The sequence below is a fragment of the Glycine max genome, chromosome 11 (assembly GCF_000004515.6).
Source record: "Glycine max cultivar Williams 82 chromosome 11, Glycine_max_v4.0, whole genome shotgun sequence".
Lineage (NCBI taxonomy): Eukaryota > Viridiplantae > Streptophyta > Magnoliopsida > Fabales > Fabaceae > Glycine > Glycine max.
Genome location: NC_038247.2, coordinates 21,168,633 through 21,189,384, shown reverse-complemented (window position 1 = coordinate 21,189,384; position 20,752 = coordinate 21,168,633). Strand labels below are relative to the sequence as shown.

The 20,752-nt window shown below is 28.1% G+C and overlaps 1 protein-coding gene and 1 non-coding gene across 2 annotated transcripts; both read right to left on the bottom strand.

The window, feature by feature from the left end:
* Nucleotides 1-12,565: 12,565 nt before the first annotated feature.
* On the bottom strand, nt 12,566-12,647 carry TRNAS-CGA (transfer RNA serine (anticodon CGA)). The gene has a single exon. It is a non-coding gene; the product is annotated as a tRNA-Ser (tRNA).
* Nucleotides 12,648-14,094: 1,447 nt separating this feature from the next.
* LOC100805754 (gamma-interferon-responsive lysosomal thiol protein) lies at nt 14,095-17,170 on the bottom strand. Its single transcript, XM_014764088.3, has 5 exons — nt 16,800-17,170; nt 16,667-16,732; nt 15,820-15,960; nt 14,610-14,702; nt 14,095-14,409 (listed from the first exon to the last, which is right to left on the bottom strand). The coding sequence occupies exons 1-5, from the start codon at nt 17,034-17,036 to the stop codon at nt 14,221-14,223; spliced, it is 726 nt and encodes a 241-aa protein (XP_014619574.1). The 5' UTR covers nt 17,037-17,170; the 3' UTR covers nt 14,095-14,220.
* Between the last annotated feature and the right edge of the window lie 3,582 nt (nt 17,171-20,752).

Sequence of the window (20,752 nt, the reverse complement as noted above, 5' to 3'; positions counted from 1 at the left end):
AAAAATTTGGTATATATCAATGGTCTAAAAGTTATTTAAGCCTAAAAATAATAGAATACATAATATGAAAAAAAATATAATAATTGAAACGAAAAATGCAATAAAAATAATTTATTTATTGATAAAAACAAAAAAGAGTTTAAAATTAATGAAAAACTAAAATTATAACACTTCAACGTATATTTTTATCCATAAAATAAAACTAAAATTTATATAAAAGTATTATATAAATATGTGTTTTTGCCATTTTATATATTATTCAATTATTTTAATAATTAATTTTATCAAATAATTATAATTTAATAAATTAATTTGTTAAATTTTAGTTAATTTTATAAAAAAATAATCATTATCGAAAGTCGAAACTTTAAATACAAATTTAGTTAGGCTACAAAAGTATAATTATGTCTAGCCAGTTAGACTTGAAAACTAGAGCAACTCACGCGTGAATATGTTAGAAGCCAGAAAAAAAAAAAAGGCAAGTAATTATGAGCTAGAGAGTTATGAGTCTATATTTTCTAGACTTTTTTTCAATAAATAGGTAATTAAAGCTAAAAGTTCACTAACTCGTTCTATCACACTCTTGGATGTACAGTAAGTGATAAGAAGCTTGTTTTTCTTAAATAAAGCTTTGAATATTGTGATTAAAAAAAAATACATGTTTGGAAAAATTGTGCACCCCTTAAATATGCTCGTTAACTCGACACGGATTCAGTAAAAAAAAAAAAAAAACTACACAGATTAATAAAATGCAATATATATTTTTGTATCTGTAGGGTTCTGATATAAAATGCAATATTGATTTACATAAATAATCATGTGAACATGTTAATTGATACATTATACAATTAAAACTTAGGGGACTTTGTTTCATGAATTTGATTGTATTATCATAAATAATATTTCTGAAAATTTTATTACTGAAAAAATTATTTTCATCAAAGATATTTAGTAAATACTTCTAATTTCTAGAAATGTTCTTCAATTTATTTTAAATTAAAACAAATTAAATAAACAAATAAATAAAATAGAATATGAGGAAAATAATATTATTTAAAACATTTCCATGAAAGTAGAAAGATAAAAAAATATGTGTAATATAGATTCCTGAAAATGAATTATTGAGTTTTTTTTATTATCTTCTAACAAACATGAGAATATATATTTTTATCACTATCTTCTTGAGAATTCAATAAGATTTTGTGACGGCCTCAATACTAACTTAGTGACTTTTTTAATCAAATTAAAAAACTAACATTTGCCCCAAAAAAATCCTTCAAGGAAATGTATCCTTACTCATTTTTCTTTTCGCTTTTGTCATTAAAGTTCCCTTTGATCCTTTTCTTTTTAAGACTTATCTCTTTATCAAGACAACAATACTATTGATTTTTATATTTCTAATATTTTGAGGAAACACAGTACTCTTAGTTGATCCAACTCTACGTAGGAAATTCATCCAGATCACACACACACACACAAAAAAAAAACAAAGGAAATTCATCCAGATCGAGATATCTAATTCTTTGTGCGATTTTTACCTTTAAGAAAGTTTGCCCTAAGGAAGCGTTTGGTTAGGATTTTTAAGTTTCTTGATAATCTTGGGTTAAAAATCTTAATTTCTCAATATGTTATTTGTTTTAAAAAAAATAAGATTCCTGAAAAATAATATTTTTCGGGATTGTATTTTAACGAGTTTTTCATGAAAAAAATTTCAAGATGGATTTTTTTTTTCAAGTTTAATTTTTTTTAATTTACAATAAAAATATCATATTATTCTTATGATAAATAATTAAAATAATTGATAAAAATATCACATAATTTTTCAATTCCTAAAAGATTTATCTAAATATTTTAAATATTTCTGACAATTAAATAAATTTTACTCTCATAAAAGATGATTTTCTAAGATTTATGATTCCCAGACATAAAAAAGCCTTATCCCCTGCCAATTATTCCATAAGTGAAAGATGTGTATGAAATTGCATAGGAAAGTCCACACATAATTTGCAATTTCTGTTTTCCAGTAACTGAAGCTACTCAAGCTAGCGCTTAGTATTTTCTCACTTTCGATGAATTTTCCTAACACAAGAAATATAGAAATCAAGGAGTAACAGACATTGATAATGATCATCATTCTCCCTTTCAAATTGTTGCTATCAATCATTTTTGGAAGTCGGTGTGTAAAACCCCAAATTTAAAACAACCGATCCTCTCACAGCCACAACAAAAAGATTCTTTGTTGTCTTGGCCCCGCAAGGATTTTAAAATATACATAAGTAAGATTCCCGACAATAATTATATATGATGAGTAGCGGATCCTAGACCCTAAATCAGTAAGAATAAATTATAAAAAATAAAATAAATATAGATAAAATAAAATATAAAAATATAAAATTTTATTTACAAATTTAATAAATTTTAAAAATATAACGTAGATCCATCACGGGTTAAGATGGAAGATGAATGGTAAATTTATGTGAATGGTTTTTTTTTTAAAGAAAATTACATAAATGGATAGATTTAATAAATATTACAGTTCATAAGTAAGTCGTGTTTTAAAACACGATTTTAAAACGTGGTAATTAAAAAAAATAAAAAATCGTACTTAGAATCATAACTTCAAACATTTTATATTTTTTAATAAGATTATAGAAGTTAGTAAAAACAACTTTAGTATTTTTTTTATTAAAAAACAATAATGAAGTCGTGGTCTGGATCATGACTCCAAATATTTAATATTTATATGAAAAATTATTTCCTCACTTTCAAGTATGATTTTTTAAAAAAAATTGAAAAGTCTTACGTGCACTTAACAACTTCGCCTAAAAAAATATAAAATACTAAAGTCATGATTTAAAAAACAACTTCAACATAATTTTTTAAAAATTTAAAAAAACTTAGAAGTCATGAATGAGAATATGACTTTAATGTTTTTTTAAAAAAAATAAGAAAGATAAAATCATGTTTTAAAACACTATTTATTTATATAAAATTGTGTTTTAAAACGCGACTTATGCGTGAACTATAATATTTTTAAAATCTTTCCGTTCTAGTATGTTTTTTTTAAGAAAAAAAATTAACCTATTCACGTAAATTTGGCCATATGAAATGGACACTACTTTGCAAGGTGGCGCGCGGAAGAAGAAAGTTTAACTCACAGAAGATGTTGACAATAATCAGGAAATCATTTTTAGAATATATATATATATATATATATATATATATATATATATATATATATATATATATATATATATATATATGTATGTATATAAACACAATATATAAGTTTTGTGATTGATATGTCTGAATAAAATAAAATAGAATATGACATTAAAAAATAATACATCTATTACATTCTACACAATATTATAGAATTAATTAAGAACGATGACATTGAGTAGTGTTCTGTATATATGTCCTTTTCTTTCCTGGTTATTGGTGCATTTTAAAAACTGATTTGATATACATATACTCTTTGTTATACGTGCATGGGTATAATCATAACTTAAATTGCTACGTTGTAGAAAAAAAACTTAAATGTTTCTTTTAGCTAATACTTTCTATACTTATATGATATCTACAAATAATTTAATTTTCATTTTAATGATACTATACCAACAAAATGGATTAAAAACAAATATTCGATCAACCAACAGAAAGAATCTTTTTTTTTTTTACATATGACATTTTTTAGTAGTAGATATAATGTTATACTACCAACATAAATATAAATATGTTGGTATAATTGACAAATAATCTTTTTATTTAAATATATGGTTAGAGATTTAGAGGTTTGATATTCAGATCTATGTTATGAAAAAATATCTGGTGGAAGAAATTGATCTATTAAATAGATCTTAGCACCTCAAAAAATCAGTCATTAACTCTCAATTCAGAAATACCCTAATTCATCAAAGAAGAAAAAATCGAGAAATATTCTAATTCATCGAAGAAGAAAAAATCTCTCAGTGTTTTACACTTTTCATACCGTAGCTTCATATACTTTATTTCCCTTACTTGAACAATTGTCAAGTTAGATCTTGTTTGTTAAGTATTTATTATGTATCACAGCTATTTTGCCCCTTTGAAATGAGTCGACCAAGTCTCAATTATAGCAATTAAAAAGATAATGGTAGGGATTCTATGAATAATCGTATATATTTGGATCTTGGGGGAGCACGTAAGATGGACAAGGGGGATTGAAGTCGAAATCGCTTGGGCCTTAAAATGTATAGACCATATTAAAAAAATTCAAAAATGCACGAGGAAATAACGATTTTGCTATATTAGAAGTAAAAAAAATATTGTACAATGAAATTGTGACTTTATTATATTTTTTTCATCTCACTTGTGCAGTAGAATCGTGATTTCGTTATACATCTGGGTTTGTGGAATAAAGTACACAACAAAATCACAATTATGTGCAAAGGAAATAAATATATTATGTACAATATAAGTATGATTCGGTTGCATAATAATATATGATAGAATCGTGATTCCGTTGTATTACCAAAACCCTATAAAAAATGAAATCAAGATTTGGTTGTATAAATACACATCGGAATATTGATTCCGTTATGTTTACAAAAAAAGGAAAGAAAGACACCTCAATAGGGGAGACCTAGGTTGGTGAAAAAAGGAAAAGGAAAAGGATTAAATAAATGAAGAAAGACAAAGAGAAAATGGTTGAAGGAATGAAGAAAGGAAAGGAGGAAAAGTGATGGGTAGGATCTAGGTAGGGTCCTATAGTATTCATCCTTATACCCTCATTTAAAAAATAAAAAAAACTAGCCTTTTACCCGTGCGGACGCCCGGGCTCATACTCCTGTTTGAATATTATCAACACATGTGTTCATTCTCAGATTTGAGGTTTCTTAATTGTTAAATATTAATAATCTTTAAAAAAAATTCTAAAAAATTAATTTGTATATTCAACCAGAAAATAAATAACCCAATACATAATATGATTGAGATTACAAAGATGTAACATTGTATGGAAAGGTTGCTAATGTAATTACAATGCAAAGTACAATGACAAACACACATAACATATGAGGTTCCATCTTCAATTAGTGTCTCTGATTCCAAACAATAAACCTCGACAACTTTAATCCGCAGAGAGGAAAGCACTACCAAGTGTTAGTGTTGGATCAATGGTCTGCAACAGTAAATGTATACAATAAGTAAATAAAAGTCAATCACAAAGTAGACAAAGAAAGATAACTTACATGTACTTCAAGCATATGAAGCTCTACATTTCATTGTCTCTTGGTTCTGCAAAGGTGAACAACCACTTTCACTAAAGTGCAGGCTTTTTCAAAATCCCAGCTCATATTATTTGGAAACAACCAACATTGAATATAACTAAATAATAAATATGGCATAGAAAAATTGAACCCACAAACATAGAATATAACATAATAATATTTGTAGTTTTGCTAACAATGTTCAAGAGAAACAAAATAAAAAAAAATTGTTCATTACCCGAAGGTAATTAAGTTACAAACATAATATATAAAAATAAAACAAACATAAATAATTAAATAGTTCTTCAAGTGGAGTCAGCTTCATCCTCTTCCTGATCCTATTTAACTTGCTTCCTATAGAGGACCTCCCATAAATGTTGGTCAATGTTGTAGAAGAAGACGACCTCATCTCCAGGCTTCAAATGACAGTCAACTAAATAATGGATCCAGGCCTCAGCAACACATGATAGGCCATTATTCATGGTGATCATCCATTTGTGATGTCTACCACTACCTCGATCTACAAACATATATTTTTTTGATTCAGTTAAATAAATTGAAGCCTTTGGTGGCAGAACCTAGGTTAGAAGGAACACAGTGATTAAAGATAAGACGTCAACAATAAATAATATAAAAGATTATGATTATATTAACAAAGACCTACCAATTGATAATTGTGTTGTATCATATCTTCAGAGACATCAATGGTAAAAACATGGTGTCTTATGGTTGTGGCTGCCCTTTGGTGTGTTTGTCTATGTAGAGGTCCCACAACGTCCACACTGAAAGTAGTATTTTTGTCCCATCCAACGAAACGCATGACAACACTTTCATGAATGTCATGGGTTCTCCTAAGTTCCTTCAGTTCATCGCCAAAAAAGAATCGGTTACCATATTTATGAAGCTTTATAAAGTGTTTGTTTCCTTCGTAGTCGAATAGCACATAAGTTGGATAATTTGGGGACCATTGTCTATGATAAGCAAAAGGAACCTCAATGACATTCTGCACATTAACATTTCAAGCATATTATTTATTTGACATTAACATAAATAAACAAATGTTTAGGGGTGAAAATCGTGACCTGCTCAAGATGGAATGACGCCTCAAATCGGTGCACAATTCTCGGTACATGTAAATTTGATGGGCCCTAGATGAGAAACGTTTATGTAATGAGTAAGTGAACAAACATGTACCCATTGAAAGGAGAAGATAAATATGTGCAATATCGAACATGTACTATGAACGAAAAGAGCAAACATAGAAGGATGAAGGATGCATGATGAAGCAAACTCGAACATATACTTATAAGAAGGTAAACATAAAGGATGGAAAAGTTAAACTTACAACATCAGACGCATTCGATGATGATGTATTCATAGTGTTTTGTGTTTGGAGATGTTCTTCGACAAATGGGTGAAGATTTGGTGATACCGGGTAGTTATGGATTGATATAATACTGCATTTTAATTATGGGAGGGGGAGGGTGAACAGTTATAAGAATAATTAACAATGTACAAAGTAACCGATAACCTTTTACACTTCCCGTGCTAGTTTATTATGATTATTGTTGTTGTGTTTTTATTGTGAGGCTATTACACTTCCCGTGCTAGTTTTTCATGACTACTGGCGTATAATTAAATAGTAATAAATTATTACATCCAAAGCTTAAATTTTAAAAAATAGTAACAGTAACTATTAATCAAAAACAGTAATTATGTGTATATGGAAAAGATGATGTTTTTTACTTCCCGATGTATGAATAGACAGGTAGTATTTTGACATTGGGAAATTGCGCCTCAGGAAACATCAAGTAGTGTATTAATTACATGGGAAATTACACGTCAACAAACATCTAGTAGTGTACTCTAATAATTATTATGGATGTGACATCCCATTTCAAAGATTGAAATCAGAATATTGACGGTCACTACACAAAGACTATTAATTTGATACATGCTCATATCCACAGGATAAAGTGTTAGGAGTCATTAGTACTTGTATAAACACAAATTCCAAAAAATATGCTGACGGAATTTTGTAGGCGTCTATGTGTTACCTTGATAACACAAAAGAAAGAAACACAAAAAATCAATATTCATGCATGCAACATTATTTGTACACCAAACTAAATTTTCCGGTTAAACATACAAAAAGAAGGTCTTAAACATACAATTTAAGATGTAAATATTAATTTGGGTCAACCTAGCAAACTCTGAAAATTCAAATAATCACGCAATTGAAAAACATACAAAAATCCAACCAAAAGAACATCTCTACCATGAACTCATATTTAAGAACCATCTCTCTCACCCATAAACTTGCACTTGCAACAAATTAAGTATACCTGACATTAGCAGAACATACTCATTAAAAAGGAAGGGAAAAACGGGATACCTTGTTGAATTTGGATTACTTCAAAATAGAATCATCGCCTGTGAGATTAACAATCACAGCAACAAAGACCAAACTCAATTCAGAACAATAAAGATTGCAAACAATATTACAATTTCGACAAACCTATACTTGAAATGCCAGACACTATTATTCGTGTAGTTTATTGGTCTCGGTCAAAATTAAAAACCAATGTCAGTTAGGATATACCAAAATATAAATAAAATTAACTAAACAACAGAATACAGATGGTGCAAATGGATACATTATATGTTTAGAAACTATATCATTTAGATAAGCAACACTCATCATTGCACATGTAAGAATGAAAGCCAATATGTTTCAGAGCAGACATGGATATAAATGGTGCAACTTAATTTTTCAAATACGAAAGTTGCAATTTAATTTTTCAAAATGAATACAAATTCAAGCCAGTGGCATCAATCATTATAAAGTGTTGATGAACATAAATAGAACTCATGAAATGACATAGAAAGCTTAGGTAAAATCAAACGAATAAGGGGGAAAACTACAATGGAAACAACCTAATATAATACACAGGAAATGTAGAAGAAAAAAAAAAGGGAATCATAGACATGCACGAAAAAAAAGTCATTCACAGCTGATGTAGAACACAAATAAGCAATCTACTCAGCAGTAATGGATACAAAAGGTGCAATTTAATATTTGAAACAACAAAATACACACACAAATGATAAGTAGGTGATACAAAAGGCACCACTGCTACAAAAGCAAACAAAGTTGGCGTATCATTTCTGAATGATAGACATACATGCGAATAAAAACAAAATTATTATCTACAAATGACATTGTTAAACACCCATAGAAAAAAATCATAGCCAACAAGTACTAAAGACACTAAAGCAAACAAATATTAGGACTCACATAGAAGGCTTAGGTAAAATCAAACAAATAAGGGGAAAAAGTACAACAAAAACAGCCTAATACAATACACATGAAAGGTAGAAGCAAAAAAAGAAAAAAAGTGAATCATAGACATGCACGAAAAAAATTCATTCACAGCTGAGGTAAAACACAAATAACCAATTTACCCAACAACAATGGGTGCAATTTAATATTTGAAACACAAAAGGTCCAACCAAATATAATACACACGAAAGGTAAAAGCTAAAGAAAAAAGAATCATAACCAACAAATGCTAAAGACACTAAAGCAACCAAATATTAGGACTGACATAGAAGGCTTAGGTAAAATCAAACAAATAAGGGGAAAACCTACAATGGAAACAACCTAATATAATACACAGGAAAGGTAGAAGCAAAAAAAAAGTCATTCACAGCTGAGGTAGAACACAAATAAGCAATTTACCCAACAGCAATGGATACAAAAGGTGCAATTTAATATTTGAAACACAAAAGGTCGAACCAAATATAATACACAGGAAAGGTAAAAGCTAAAGAAAAAAGAATCATAGAAATGGGATCATCATCACTCTAATTTTCTCAAAACATGGTAACTCTTTTTCACCTCCTCAGTTGCAGCTTCACCATCATGTCAAAACAAAAATACTGAATGATATAAGAAACAATCTAAGGTTATCATAAAAACTGCAAGAAAAACAAAGTTTTAATAAAGAAAATCATAGCTGATAAAATGCAAATCCACCACAAACTATCACATTGTAGAATCTGAAACAGAACCAAAAATCCAACCTTTTAAAAAAATTCTTGTTAAATTCAAAACCAACAATATCGACCTCATGAAACAAAAAAAAAAAAAAAAGATCACAAATCACAAAAACTAACCAATTCATAACACTACAACTATGACAACAACATTAACAAATTCACAAAGGCATATACAATAGAATGAAAGAAAGAAGGTACCACTAAAGGCTATGCAGAGGATGCAACAACACAGGTTTGGATGATAGTGTTCTGTTGCCTTGTGAAGGGTTGCCTCAACATGTTAGATTTCTCCAAATATTGCAACATGTTAGATTTCTCCAAATACCCTCCCAAGATTTTAAGGTAATCATCCTAAAAAAAGAATCACATGCCAAAGCACAGGAAAAACAAAAAACCGAAAGACAAAAGAATCACAATACCCTCATAGCTTTAGAAGAAACAATGAACATGCAGTGAAAAACAAAAAATCGAAATAAAAAAATCACATGTCAAAGCACAGGAAAAACAAAAAACCGAAATACAAAAGAATCACAATACCCTCACAGCTTTAGAAGAAACAATGAACATGCAGTGAAAAACAAAAAACCAAAATAAAAAAATGCATACAAATGCAAAAGGAGGTAAAAAGAAAACGCAGATTTGAACCCTAAATGCATGAAAACCAAGAGAAAGCAACGACGGAGAAGGCTGAGGAACACAAAAAAATTTAAACTTTGAGAGAGAAAGCAACAAAATGAACCTGTGTTCATTTGTGGTCTTGATGTTTTCCATAAAAATCATGGTAAAAATCGAAGCACATAAAAGATGGCGGATATACCTATGTTGAGGCAAAAATTGAAGCTTTTTGAGAAAAGGAAGTACATCAAAACCACATCAACATGGATAGAGGCAAAAATCGAAGCTTTTTTTAGATAAAAAAACGAAAATGGCGAGGGAACCACGACAGAGAAGGCTCAGGAACACAAAAAAATTTAAGTTTTGATAGAGAAAGCAAGAAAACGAACCTGTGTACATGGAGTTTGGAGATAAAAATCGAAAATGGCGAGGGAAGCACGTCGGAGAAGGCTCAGGAACACAAAAAAATTTAAGCTTTGACAGACAAAGCAAGAAAACGAACCTGTGTACATGGAGTTTGGAGATAAAAATCGAAGCTTTCTGAGATAAAAATCACAGCTTTAGAAGAAACAATGAACATGCAGTAAGAAAACAAAAAACCGAAATAAAAAAATGCATACAAATGCAAATAGAGGTAAAAAAAGAAAACATAGAAGAAGACGGGGAGGGAAAACGAACCTGTATTCACTTTGACAGATAAAGCAAGAAAACGAACCTGTGTACATGGAGTGTGGATACAAAAATCAAAGCTTTCTGAGATAAAAATCGCAGCTTTAGAAGAAACAACAAACATGCAGTGAAAAAACAAAAAACTGAAATAAAAAACGCATACAAATGCAAATAGAGGTAAAAAAAAAGAAAACATAGAAGAAGACGGGGAGGGAAAACAAAGCAAGAAAACGAACCTGTATTCATGGAGTTTGAAGATAAAAATCGAAAATGGCGGGGAAAGCACGTCGGAGAAGGCTCAGGAACAAAAAAAAATTTAAGCTTTGATAGGCAAAGCAAGAAAACGAATCTGTCTTCATGGAGTTTGTGGCTAAAAATCGAAAATGGCGGGAGAACCACGTCGGAGAAGGTTCAGGAACACAACGGGGAGTGAGAACAAGGGAGACAGAGGGATAGAGAAAAGAAACATGAAACCAAGCAACAGGAATGTGAAATGGCAGGGTAACCCGAAAATGCAAAATGACAACAATAAATTCGTAAAATAAAAAAACGTAAAAAAAGAGGAGAGAGAAAAACACTTTTTTTTGTAGGTACTGTAGCACGATGTGACTTTTTTAGGCGGGAGATGGGCCAACGTATGCTTAACACGTGGCCACGCAAGGCCTTGTTTGTATAATGATAGATGATAATGCTTGTATCTAGTTCCATACTTGCACAGATAGTAACTTTAATCTTCATTTTCATACCCACTGAATATTTATATATCTATACACAACCTGCATTTTACTTATGTATAAAGTTAATAAAGCAACAAAAAAATATATTAATTAGAAAAATTGCTACAAGTAAATTCAAAAATTTACTCTTAAATAATTCAAACATAACATTAAAAGCATCCACACATAAATACCTAGTTCATCAAAACTAATATAAGTGGTTATATTAGTTAATTTTTCATAAAATTTAATAGTTACCCATGACATTAAATGATTTAAGAGTTGATTATTTTTCAAAGATAAAATTTTAACCAAAGAGTATACATTATTTTGTGGATAGCTCAATAAGTGCACTCATTTTCATGAAGAAATGAGTGCATATCATTGATAAATCTCATAATTAATTAGAGGTAAAAAGAAAATTTAACAATAAAATAATCTTTTGTATCTTATAATTAGGACCAATAAAATATTATATTTTATTTCTTATATACAGGATCAAAGGTAGTATTAAAAACAAGCAAACATCAACATTAATTTGTTGAAACTTAAGTCATAGATAAACGTTACAAATATAAACATCCAACATTACAAAGATAAGTCATTAAATAAGTGCAAATCTACAATACTAATTGAAACATCAAGCAACACAAAAAATCATTTACAATTTGAAATCAATCTTAAAAGAATTTATCAACAAATTCATAAAAATAAATTATAGTTGAATATTCTTAAATAAAATATAAAACAAATTTAATATAATGTATATTGAGTTAGAATTTATTATTCTATGTTAGCCTGTTAGTGTTAGTCATGAAATTAAGGAAATATAATTTTCTTTATAAAAAATATATGTATAATATAAATTATTTATTAAGTAACGTATTTTAATACATTAATATTTGATATATTTATATGATTTATATGTGCGGGTGGGTATTATAGTACCCATATCTACATCCATCCCTTCCAAAAATAATGGACAAATACTCGCTTCCATCCCTAATCCAATAAATCGTTCCTAATGATGGGGTGGGGTTAAAATGCTCCAAGGGTACTTTGGTCATTGCACTTGGCTAGTAGGGGCCAAGAGCAATTTTGTAGGGTCGAATAGTAATTCCTATTAAAAACTTCAAACAGCCCACTAATGTACTTGGGTGCTGGGCCAACATGTAAGTTAGGGACAAAAGAGAATACAATGGTCCAAAAATAAAATTAAGAACGTAAATTCATGAAAAAAGATGTGAAAAAAACCGTCGACAGCAGGATTCGAACCTGCGCAGGCATAGCCCAACAGATTTCGAGTCTGTCTCCTTAACCACTCGGACATATCGACGTTGTTATCAATTGCTGTAGATTATTTTTATATAATCTATATGAATCCCCTATGCTTTAATAAATAAAGTATTAATAATAATTGTTTATAATTTTGATATCAAATTTTTGCAGCTTAAGAGGCACAATATAAGAAATAAATATATCATAACAATCCACTCAAATTAAAGTTTTAATTTTTTACGTTAAAGAGTTTTATTCGCTCATCTGTTTATATTCTTAAATGATTTTTTTATATCAAGATTTAGTTTGAAGAACTTCGTTATAAATACTTATAGGCCATAAATAAGGTGAAATTATTGGCACTCCAATATACTTATTAGCATGCCCTACTTTCTTACTTTTATTTTTCAAACTTATCCTTATTCAAGTTTCTATTTTAAATAAAATTTAAAATCAAATAAACTGGACACAAATATATTTTCTTTTTATTTATATTTAATAAAAATATTTATAATTATGATGATGAAATTAATAAATCTTCGGTGAATTATTTTTTTTACTGCAAATCTTCGGTGAATAAATATTATATTAAGTGCTACATTACTAAACATATACTTGACTTTTTTTTAAGAATAATAAAAAAGCAAAGATAATTCATTGTCTCCTTTTCCTTTTGAGGAGATATAAAGTTAGATGAGTGGTTACAAAAGAAGAGAATGAGGATAATGTTTAGGTTTCATCTCACTATTAAAAAAAATTAATAAACTGACAATTAGTATTTGCTAATAAAAAATTGTCTTCTTTTCAATTTGTTCAATTCTTTCATTAAAATAACACGATATATTATTATTTTTACTTGTACTAATAAAAAACAAAAAAAAACAATAATTCAAATGTGTAAATAGTCTATTATGATAGAAAATTAGAAGATAAATAAAATCAAGGTTATTATTAATCAGGAAAAAGTGTAGATAAACATTTTTTTTATTCATTAGAATCAAAAACAATAAAAAAATTTATAAAAATTCATGCATCTTTACTTAACCAACTAAATAAGCTAGATCCCATCATATATATATATATATATATATAACCTCAATCTCGAATCCTAGAGTACATCAAATTTATAAACGTAAGCATTGAATTGTTTTTGCTGTTATTCTTATTATAAAAATTAGAAATTGTAACATAATAATCAACTAAAACTTTTATTTATTTTTTGCTTTATATTAATAAAAAACAAGCATCTTATCACTTTTCCTTGCCATTTTTAGTCTATTGTTTTAAAAATTATTTTCAATTAATATATTTAACTAATTTTTTATTTTAATGTCAAAGTTACTTTTAATATTTTAATAAATAAAAATATTTCTTCTATATGACGAGAATAACGAAAATATAGAATTGCACTTACTTTTTTTTTTCTCTCTCTATATATATTGTACTTAAGTACCTCATACACATACACATCATGGTTTTATTTTTTTTATGAGAGTACGATATGGTTTTATGTGCATCACAAGTTCTATTTGCACTTTTGGAGGGATCAACACAACTACACACAAGATAACACGAACAAACTGCTACTAAATGCAGCATTGGCACATCTAAAATGCACTGCCAAGATTCATCTAGTGCATCCATGATGCAATGGTTGACCTCACTTTTTCCCATGTTAGCATAATCCCACTGTCCTTGTAGCAAACCGAATGCTTAGGCTTTGCATTCACTTCTCTTAGGTATGATGCTTGGGTGCAACTTTGGGGTGTAACAGTGCCTTTATAAGCCTTACAAAGATAGCTTAAGAAGTTCTCATAATCCTGCAGCAAAAGAAATTTGCAAGTTCTTTTTGAATTTCCTGTACACTTCTAATTCGATTCATTAATATAACACAACTTACATATGTAAAACACAAATTTCAGTGTTATAAGTTATTTGTTAATTAGAAGTATTTTTTAGTGAAAATTTCAAACACTGGGAATGGGGCTTGGTTCAGCCGATATAAAATTGCAAAACTGACCTCATAGAGTGGTTCTCCATCCACAACTACCCAAGGAACATACTTGTGAGGAGGCTCCAGAGCACTTGTTTCAGCTGCATATTGTAGCTCCAACTACATAAAGATAGTAAATGTTACTAATGATCAAAAACAAGATAGTAAATGCTACTTGAGACAAAAATTCCAGTCAAACAATGATGTATTCAGCACATCTGTCATATGTTTTGTTTTTCATCAAGAGATAGTCTTCACATTCAGCAAGATTGAAAAAGGATTTTGAGAAATTAGCTTGAAGAAAGATGAATGTTCAGAAGCTACAAATTGGCAGTTCTATTAGATCGTGTGGCAGTATCTGTAGCAAAGAGCAATCATGTATGACAATAAGGTAATTTGTAGATCATATTACACTGCTTTAGAGTTTTGTAAAAATGAAGAACATGACCAATTTTTGAAGTAATTGCTGGAATAAGTTAAAATTACTTCTCATTAGCTATTTCATTTTGTTGTCTTGAAGAATAAAAGCAAAGTAGTAGACCGGCACATAACAAATACCAGACCTTACCATCCAAGTTTCACATAACAGAGCCCAGTTACGGCTAGTTGACATGGATTATTATCTCACCTCGAAGAGAGATTCAATTATCTATGACACTTAAGATTAGTTTAAATAAGGAATTGAGAAGTCACCACCAACCCTGTAACTGTATAACTGTTCAAATTTTCTAATTCCCAACTTTCCACTAGCTTGTATCATTTAGCAATGTTAGTATAACTTTAAGGTTCATAAAAAACAACCATAGAAGAGAAAGGTTAGTTAAAAACATTTTAAGTCCTGTTTAGATCAACTTTTTCATAAGCACTTATAAGATGAGAAAATAAGAAAGTAAAATAAATTGAGCTTCTCTCACAAGCTAAAATCAACTTAACACTAAACTTCCATAAAAGTTCTCAGTCTCATTTAACTCTTCCAAAATCCGAGGTGCCGAAGTTGATTTGATTTTAACTCACGGAAGAAAAACTCAATTTATTTTATCTTCTTATTTTCTTCACCTGCAAGTATTTGTAACAAATTTTATCCAAATAGGATCTTAGAATACTTTGTAGTAACTAGTTTACAAGTCATACTTACACTCGGAGGGCATGAAAACTAAACTAATGTACATAATACTATCTCAATCACAACATGGTAGCTCAAGCAAGGACAAGAGCGAAATCAGAGAAAAACACCAACCTGTTTTCCATGTTCACTATTATAACACTGATTAATAGGTTCCGAATCAAGATCCAGTTTCTCAAAACAAGATTCCCATTCCTCACGCTTACTCTGAAACACCAGATCCTCAACACAGTAGATGAAAGGAAAATGTTTGCTCTGCAAAAGAGTGTGATTTACATAAAACACTCATAACAGAGATACCGAGGTACACATGCAAAGCACTGCTAAACTTTTTTATCCGTACAAATTGAACTCGAACTCAGGTGCCAAGAATTTATAATAACAACTTTATCCATAGGAATCAAACTCGGATAACAGGAATTTATAGCAACTTAAGCACAGTGCTCAAGCTAGAGCATCTTTCTAAAGCACTGTTACACTGAACCAAAAGTACTCCTTTTTTATTTTTATTTTTCAAAATTTATCATAATTATAATAGTACTTCTAAGTTCACCAACAACTCATTCGTCCAGGTGGCACCAGACTTCATCTCCTTTTTCATAAAAAATAAAATAATTGAAAGGAAATAACCTAATCAAAGGTGATCCAATGAAAATTAATCATCTATAAAATCAATGAATACTCCTTAACAATAACATAATAACAATAATAATAAAGGCACTCCTAAGTTCACCAACAACTTCATCTCCTTTTTGGATAAAAAAAATAATTGGAAGAAAATAACCTAATCAAAATCCAATAAAAATTAATCATCTGAAAAAATCGATGCTGAATAATCCGTAATAATAACATAATATTATAATAATAAAAAAAGCATTCTTAAGTTCTGATCCCAAATCAAAGAAAAAAGAAAAAAGAAAGAAAGAAAGAAAGGGGCAAAGGCACAGCAATTGTTACTTACGAGTTGAGGCCAGATGTGAATTGCACAGGCTTCAACTGTGTTCAGCAAGCACTCATATGGCCCATGCTGCAATTGTCATCAGAATTAAATAAAAATAGGTGAAGAGTGTGTATAAGATTGGAGAAGAGAGTACCTGGCAGTCAAAGGTGGCGTTGGCACGGAGTTTGGCATTGCCCCAAGGAACGAGTTTGAGGTGAACGATTGGGGCAAGATCTGGGGTGAAGATTTTTGGGAGGTGATTCACGATGAAGTTGGCGCTGTAGGGGCATAAGCTTTCGTAGTACAATTCCAACGAGACTTTGTCGTGAGATTCAGAGGGTGCAAAGAAGGCAAAGAAAGATAGGAATAAGAGCAGAGAAACAGATACCATGGCTGAAACTCAAACTCAATTTGGGATCAGAAATCAACTCAACAAGATATTTCTCTCTTGCTGACTCGTAACAGCTACCACAATATAATACTCAACTTAAAATCAGTTTAATATCACATTTTTTTTATTACTTTAATCTTTTGGACTGATTCCATTTTCGACTTAAATATAGAAATTACAATTAAAGGTATAATATCATTTTCAAAGTGGACGGATCTGATAAGAAATGATTAATTATATGTGAAATAAAAAATCTCATAAATCTTTGGTTAAACAAAACAAAATGAGTTTAATAATGCCGGCAAGAATAATTTTATAATATTAACCAATCATAAATTATTTTTATGATTGAATAATAACATAAAATTATCTTTCAATAAAAATTATTATAAATTTAAAATAATTATTATAAAATTAATAAATTATTTATAATTGAATAATAACTTAAAATTATCTTGCAGTAGATACCTTAGTCTTCTCTCTCAATTAAAATTGTGTGTTCGTTTTAATTGAATAATAATTTATTTTTGTTAAAGGGGTTTTTGAAAGTTAAGTAATTGTTTTCGGAATTTGATCTTTTTTAAATGTGTTATAAATTAGTGTCTGGAATTATAAGCATTAATTTTATTTTATTTTTTATATTTTTTTGTACATTAATCTAACCAAAGATGTATGTGAAAAAAAAAACTGATTATTTTTGTTTTTATATTTATATATGTATAGTGTTTAAAAATATACGTTTTATTTAATATTAAGTCAACTCGATTTTAATTTGATCATTATTTAGACCATCATTTAGTCAAGTTTAAACGTAACAAGGTGAAACTGTTATATTAGAGTTAAGTTAGATTAAATTCATCTTAGGCTAGATCACAAACTACTCGTAGAGATAAGTTTTGTACTAGAGTATTTTAAGACAACATACACAAACTACCGATGAAAGATTCCTGGATTTAAACATTATATACTTGCCCAGAATTAGTGAATCCAAATGGTCTATTATTGTGATTTGGGTGTGAACTAATTTTTTTTAACAGTCATGAACTCATAATTATAACATTTGACTTCTTTGTTCCTCCTTGTTAATGTATTATGTAGAAATTAAAGCTAGATCCTTTTCTATAAATTTGATGTGTTGCAAAATGAGTTACATCTTGTAGTGAACTAGTTTTCTTCAGTAGATTTTCATTCATTTAATTTACTTGCATGTTTGCCACCTGTCAAAATCAGTTCAACACCTAAGCTACAATTGTTTTTTCATACTTTTCTTACGATTACAAAATTGCCACGATTTCGTCTGTTTAAATATCTACCATCTTTTTCCTGTAAAAATATCGTTATCCTTTATCATGAAATTTTTTTATTTTCCATCATTTCAAGAATTAAAAAATTGTTAGAATTAATTTTTTTGAAATAATAGATGTAAAAAGATATAAAAATAAATAAATTATTCGATTGATATTAAAACATAAGATCATGTCTCAATCTTCTAAAAAAAATCATGTCTCAAAAAATACACATAGAAGGTATTTGAATTTTAAAATTGATTTTTTTTTAAGTACGTTGTTTAAGTCAATTGCTTAAATAAGCAACATGATTTAATTGGCTCATATCAATAAATAATATTTTTAGTTAAAAAAAACAAGTTAAACACTTACTTCCACAAAATTATGACAGTTGAGCGATAGTTGGTAATTAAAAAGTTAATTTATTAAATTATAAGTGTAAATTAATTGTTGAAGTAGTTGAAAAATGTAAATTGATAAAAAAAATAAAATAAAATTATAATTTATTTTAAAATAATAATTAGAAAATTAGATAAATATATTAAGGATAAAAAAATATTTAAAAAATTAAAAGTTAAAAACTAACTTTTATAAAAACATTAAAATTGATTAAGAAACTACTAAAAAAAAACTTATTTACTGGACAATCAAACAAATTTTTCAATTAATAAAAAAATTAAAAATTAACTAAAATATCTCATTTATCATAATCTTAGTATAAGAGTTAGTTTTTATATCAAATGCTAAAAAATTTCTAACACCATAGGTATCTTAAAATTAAGATAATCAATTAACTTAAAGTAAAAATATATTATGCTCATAAAAATGTTGTTTTATATCATATATTCCCTTGAGATAAAAGATTATAAGTTGGAGAAGATATTGACTTGCCAAAATTATGTAGTTTTACAAAGTAAAAAATAAATAAAAAAACACTATTCTTGCTTTCCTTATTTAAATTCATTAAAACTTGAATCTTACGGCGAGATAAATAATTTCCTTGTATATATAATTTTTTTTAACACGCGATATCTCCATAGTCACAAATTAGAATAACTATTTTGAAAAATAATATTTTTAGGACCTATTTTGTACGAGTAATTTTAGGAATTTTTCTTTAACAAAATTTTTAGAGGAATTCTTTTTAACATCTTACATATTTCAACATATCCTTTACATCTTTATTACTAAGTTTTAATAAAAACATCAAAAACTAAAAAATTGTTTATCATAACATAAATCATTTATCATAGATTTAAAATATAATTTATCTCCTCTATGTATAGATTATAATGATTATTTTTACAAACTATGAGTGAATTTGTTTAAACTTATTCATTGAAAAAATACGTTTATTTTAATAAAACTAGTGTAAAATCCCATATCTTGCACGAGTATTAAGTTTAAATTTCATAATGTATAATTTTTATATTTATATCATTATATTTTTAAAGCTATCATTTTCTATATTTAATTAAAAATTATAACTATATTATTTAAGTTATGATAATTTATTCCTTCAAAAGAAAATTTTGATAATTTAAATATGATTATTTATTATTGTAAATTTTTAATTTATTTATTTGTATAAAGTATATAAAAATAAAGTAATAGGATACTATTAACAAAAAAAATATTTCTCATATTGTGTAAAATTGATAATAATTTTTTAAAAAGTTTAAATAATTACTATTAATAAAGAAATCATGTATTTTAGATTGCACATTTATATATGTTTTGTGTAACAGCCGTAATTGTTAATAAATAAATAATACAGTAATAAGTTAATAAATAAATAAAAAATATAATTAGCTCATAAATCTTCACTATATAAACCAAATGTTAACCTCAGCTTTTACAAAACATTTCTGTCCCTTTTTTTTTATGCACAAGAATCCTAACAGAGCAATCACAGGAGGAGTTCTAAAGAACACCAGAGACGCCACCATTGCTAACAGAGAACATTTAAGTGACTACCTCGAGGTAAGGGATGAGTTACTCACGCTTGAGGATTAGAATAAACATGTATAGAAATCCCTAGAGGATCAATTTTGGGTTATTTTGGGTTGTTTCTTTTTAATTTAAACTCTATTTTTCCTAAATTTTTGTTTGTCATTGTGATTTAAATTCATTTATGCAAAGATTAATTTATTTGCATATGCTGCAAGTTTTAGTTTCATGTGAATTGTTTGCCTAATTGCAAAGTTTGACTTAAAATTGAATTATATAATAATAGCAATCATATGTATATAAATGGAAGTGGGGCTCCAATTTGAGTTGTGTGGAGTGGATTAATTTTAACAATAAACCTAGGGTTCCTTGATGTTATCTTTTATGTTTTTCATAAAAAAAAAAAACCACAACAAAATATTCTATTGAGGATAATGGTTTTCTTGGAGTGAATTTGTAAAAAAATGCTAATACTAGATG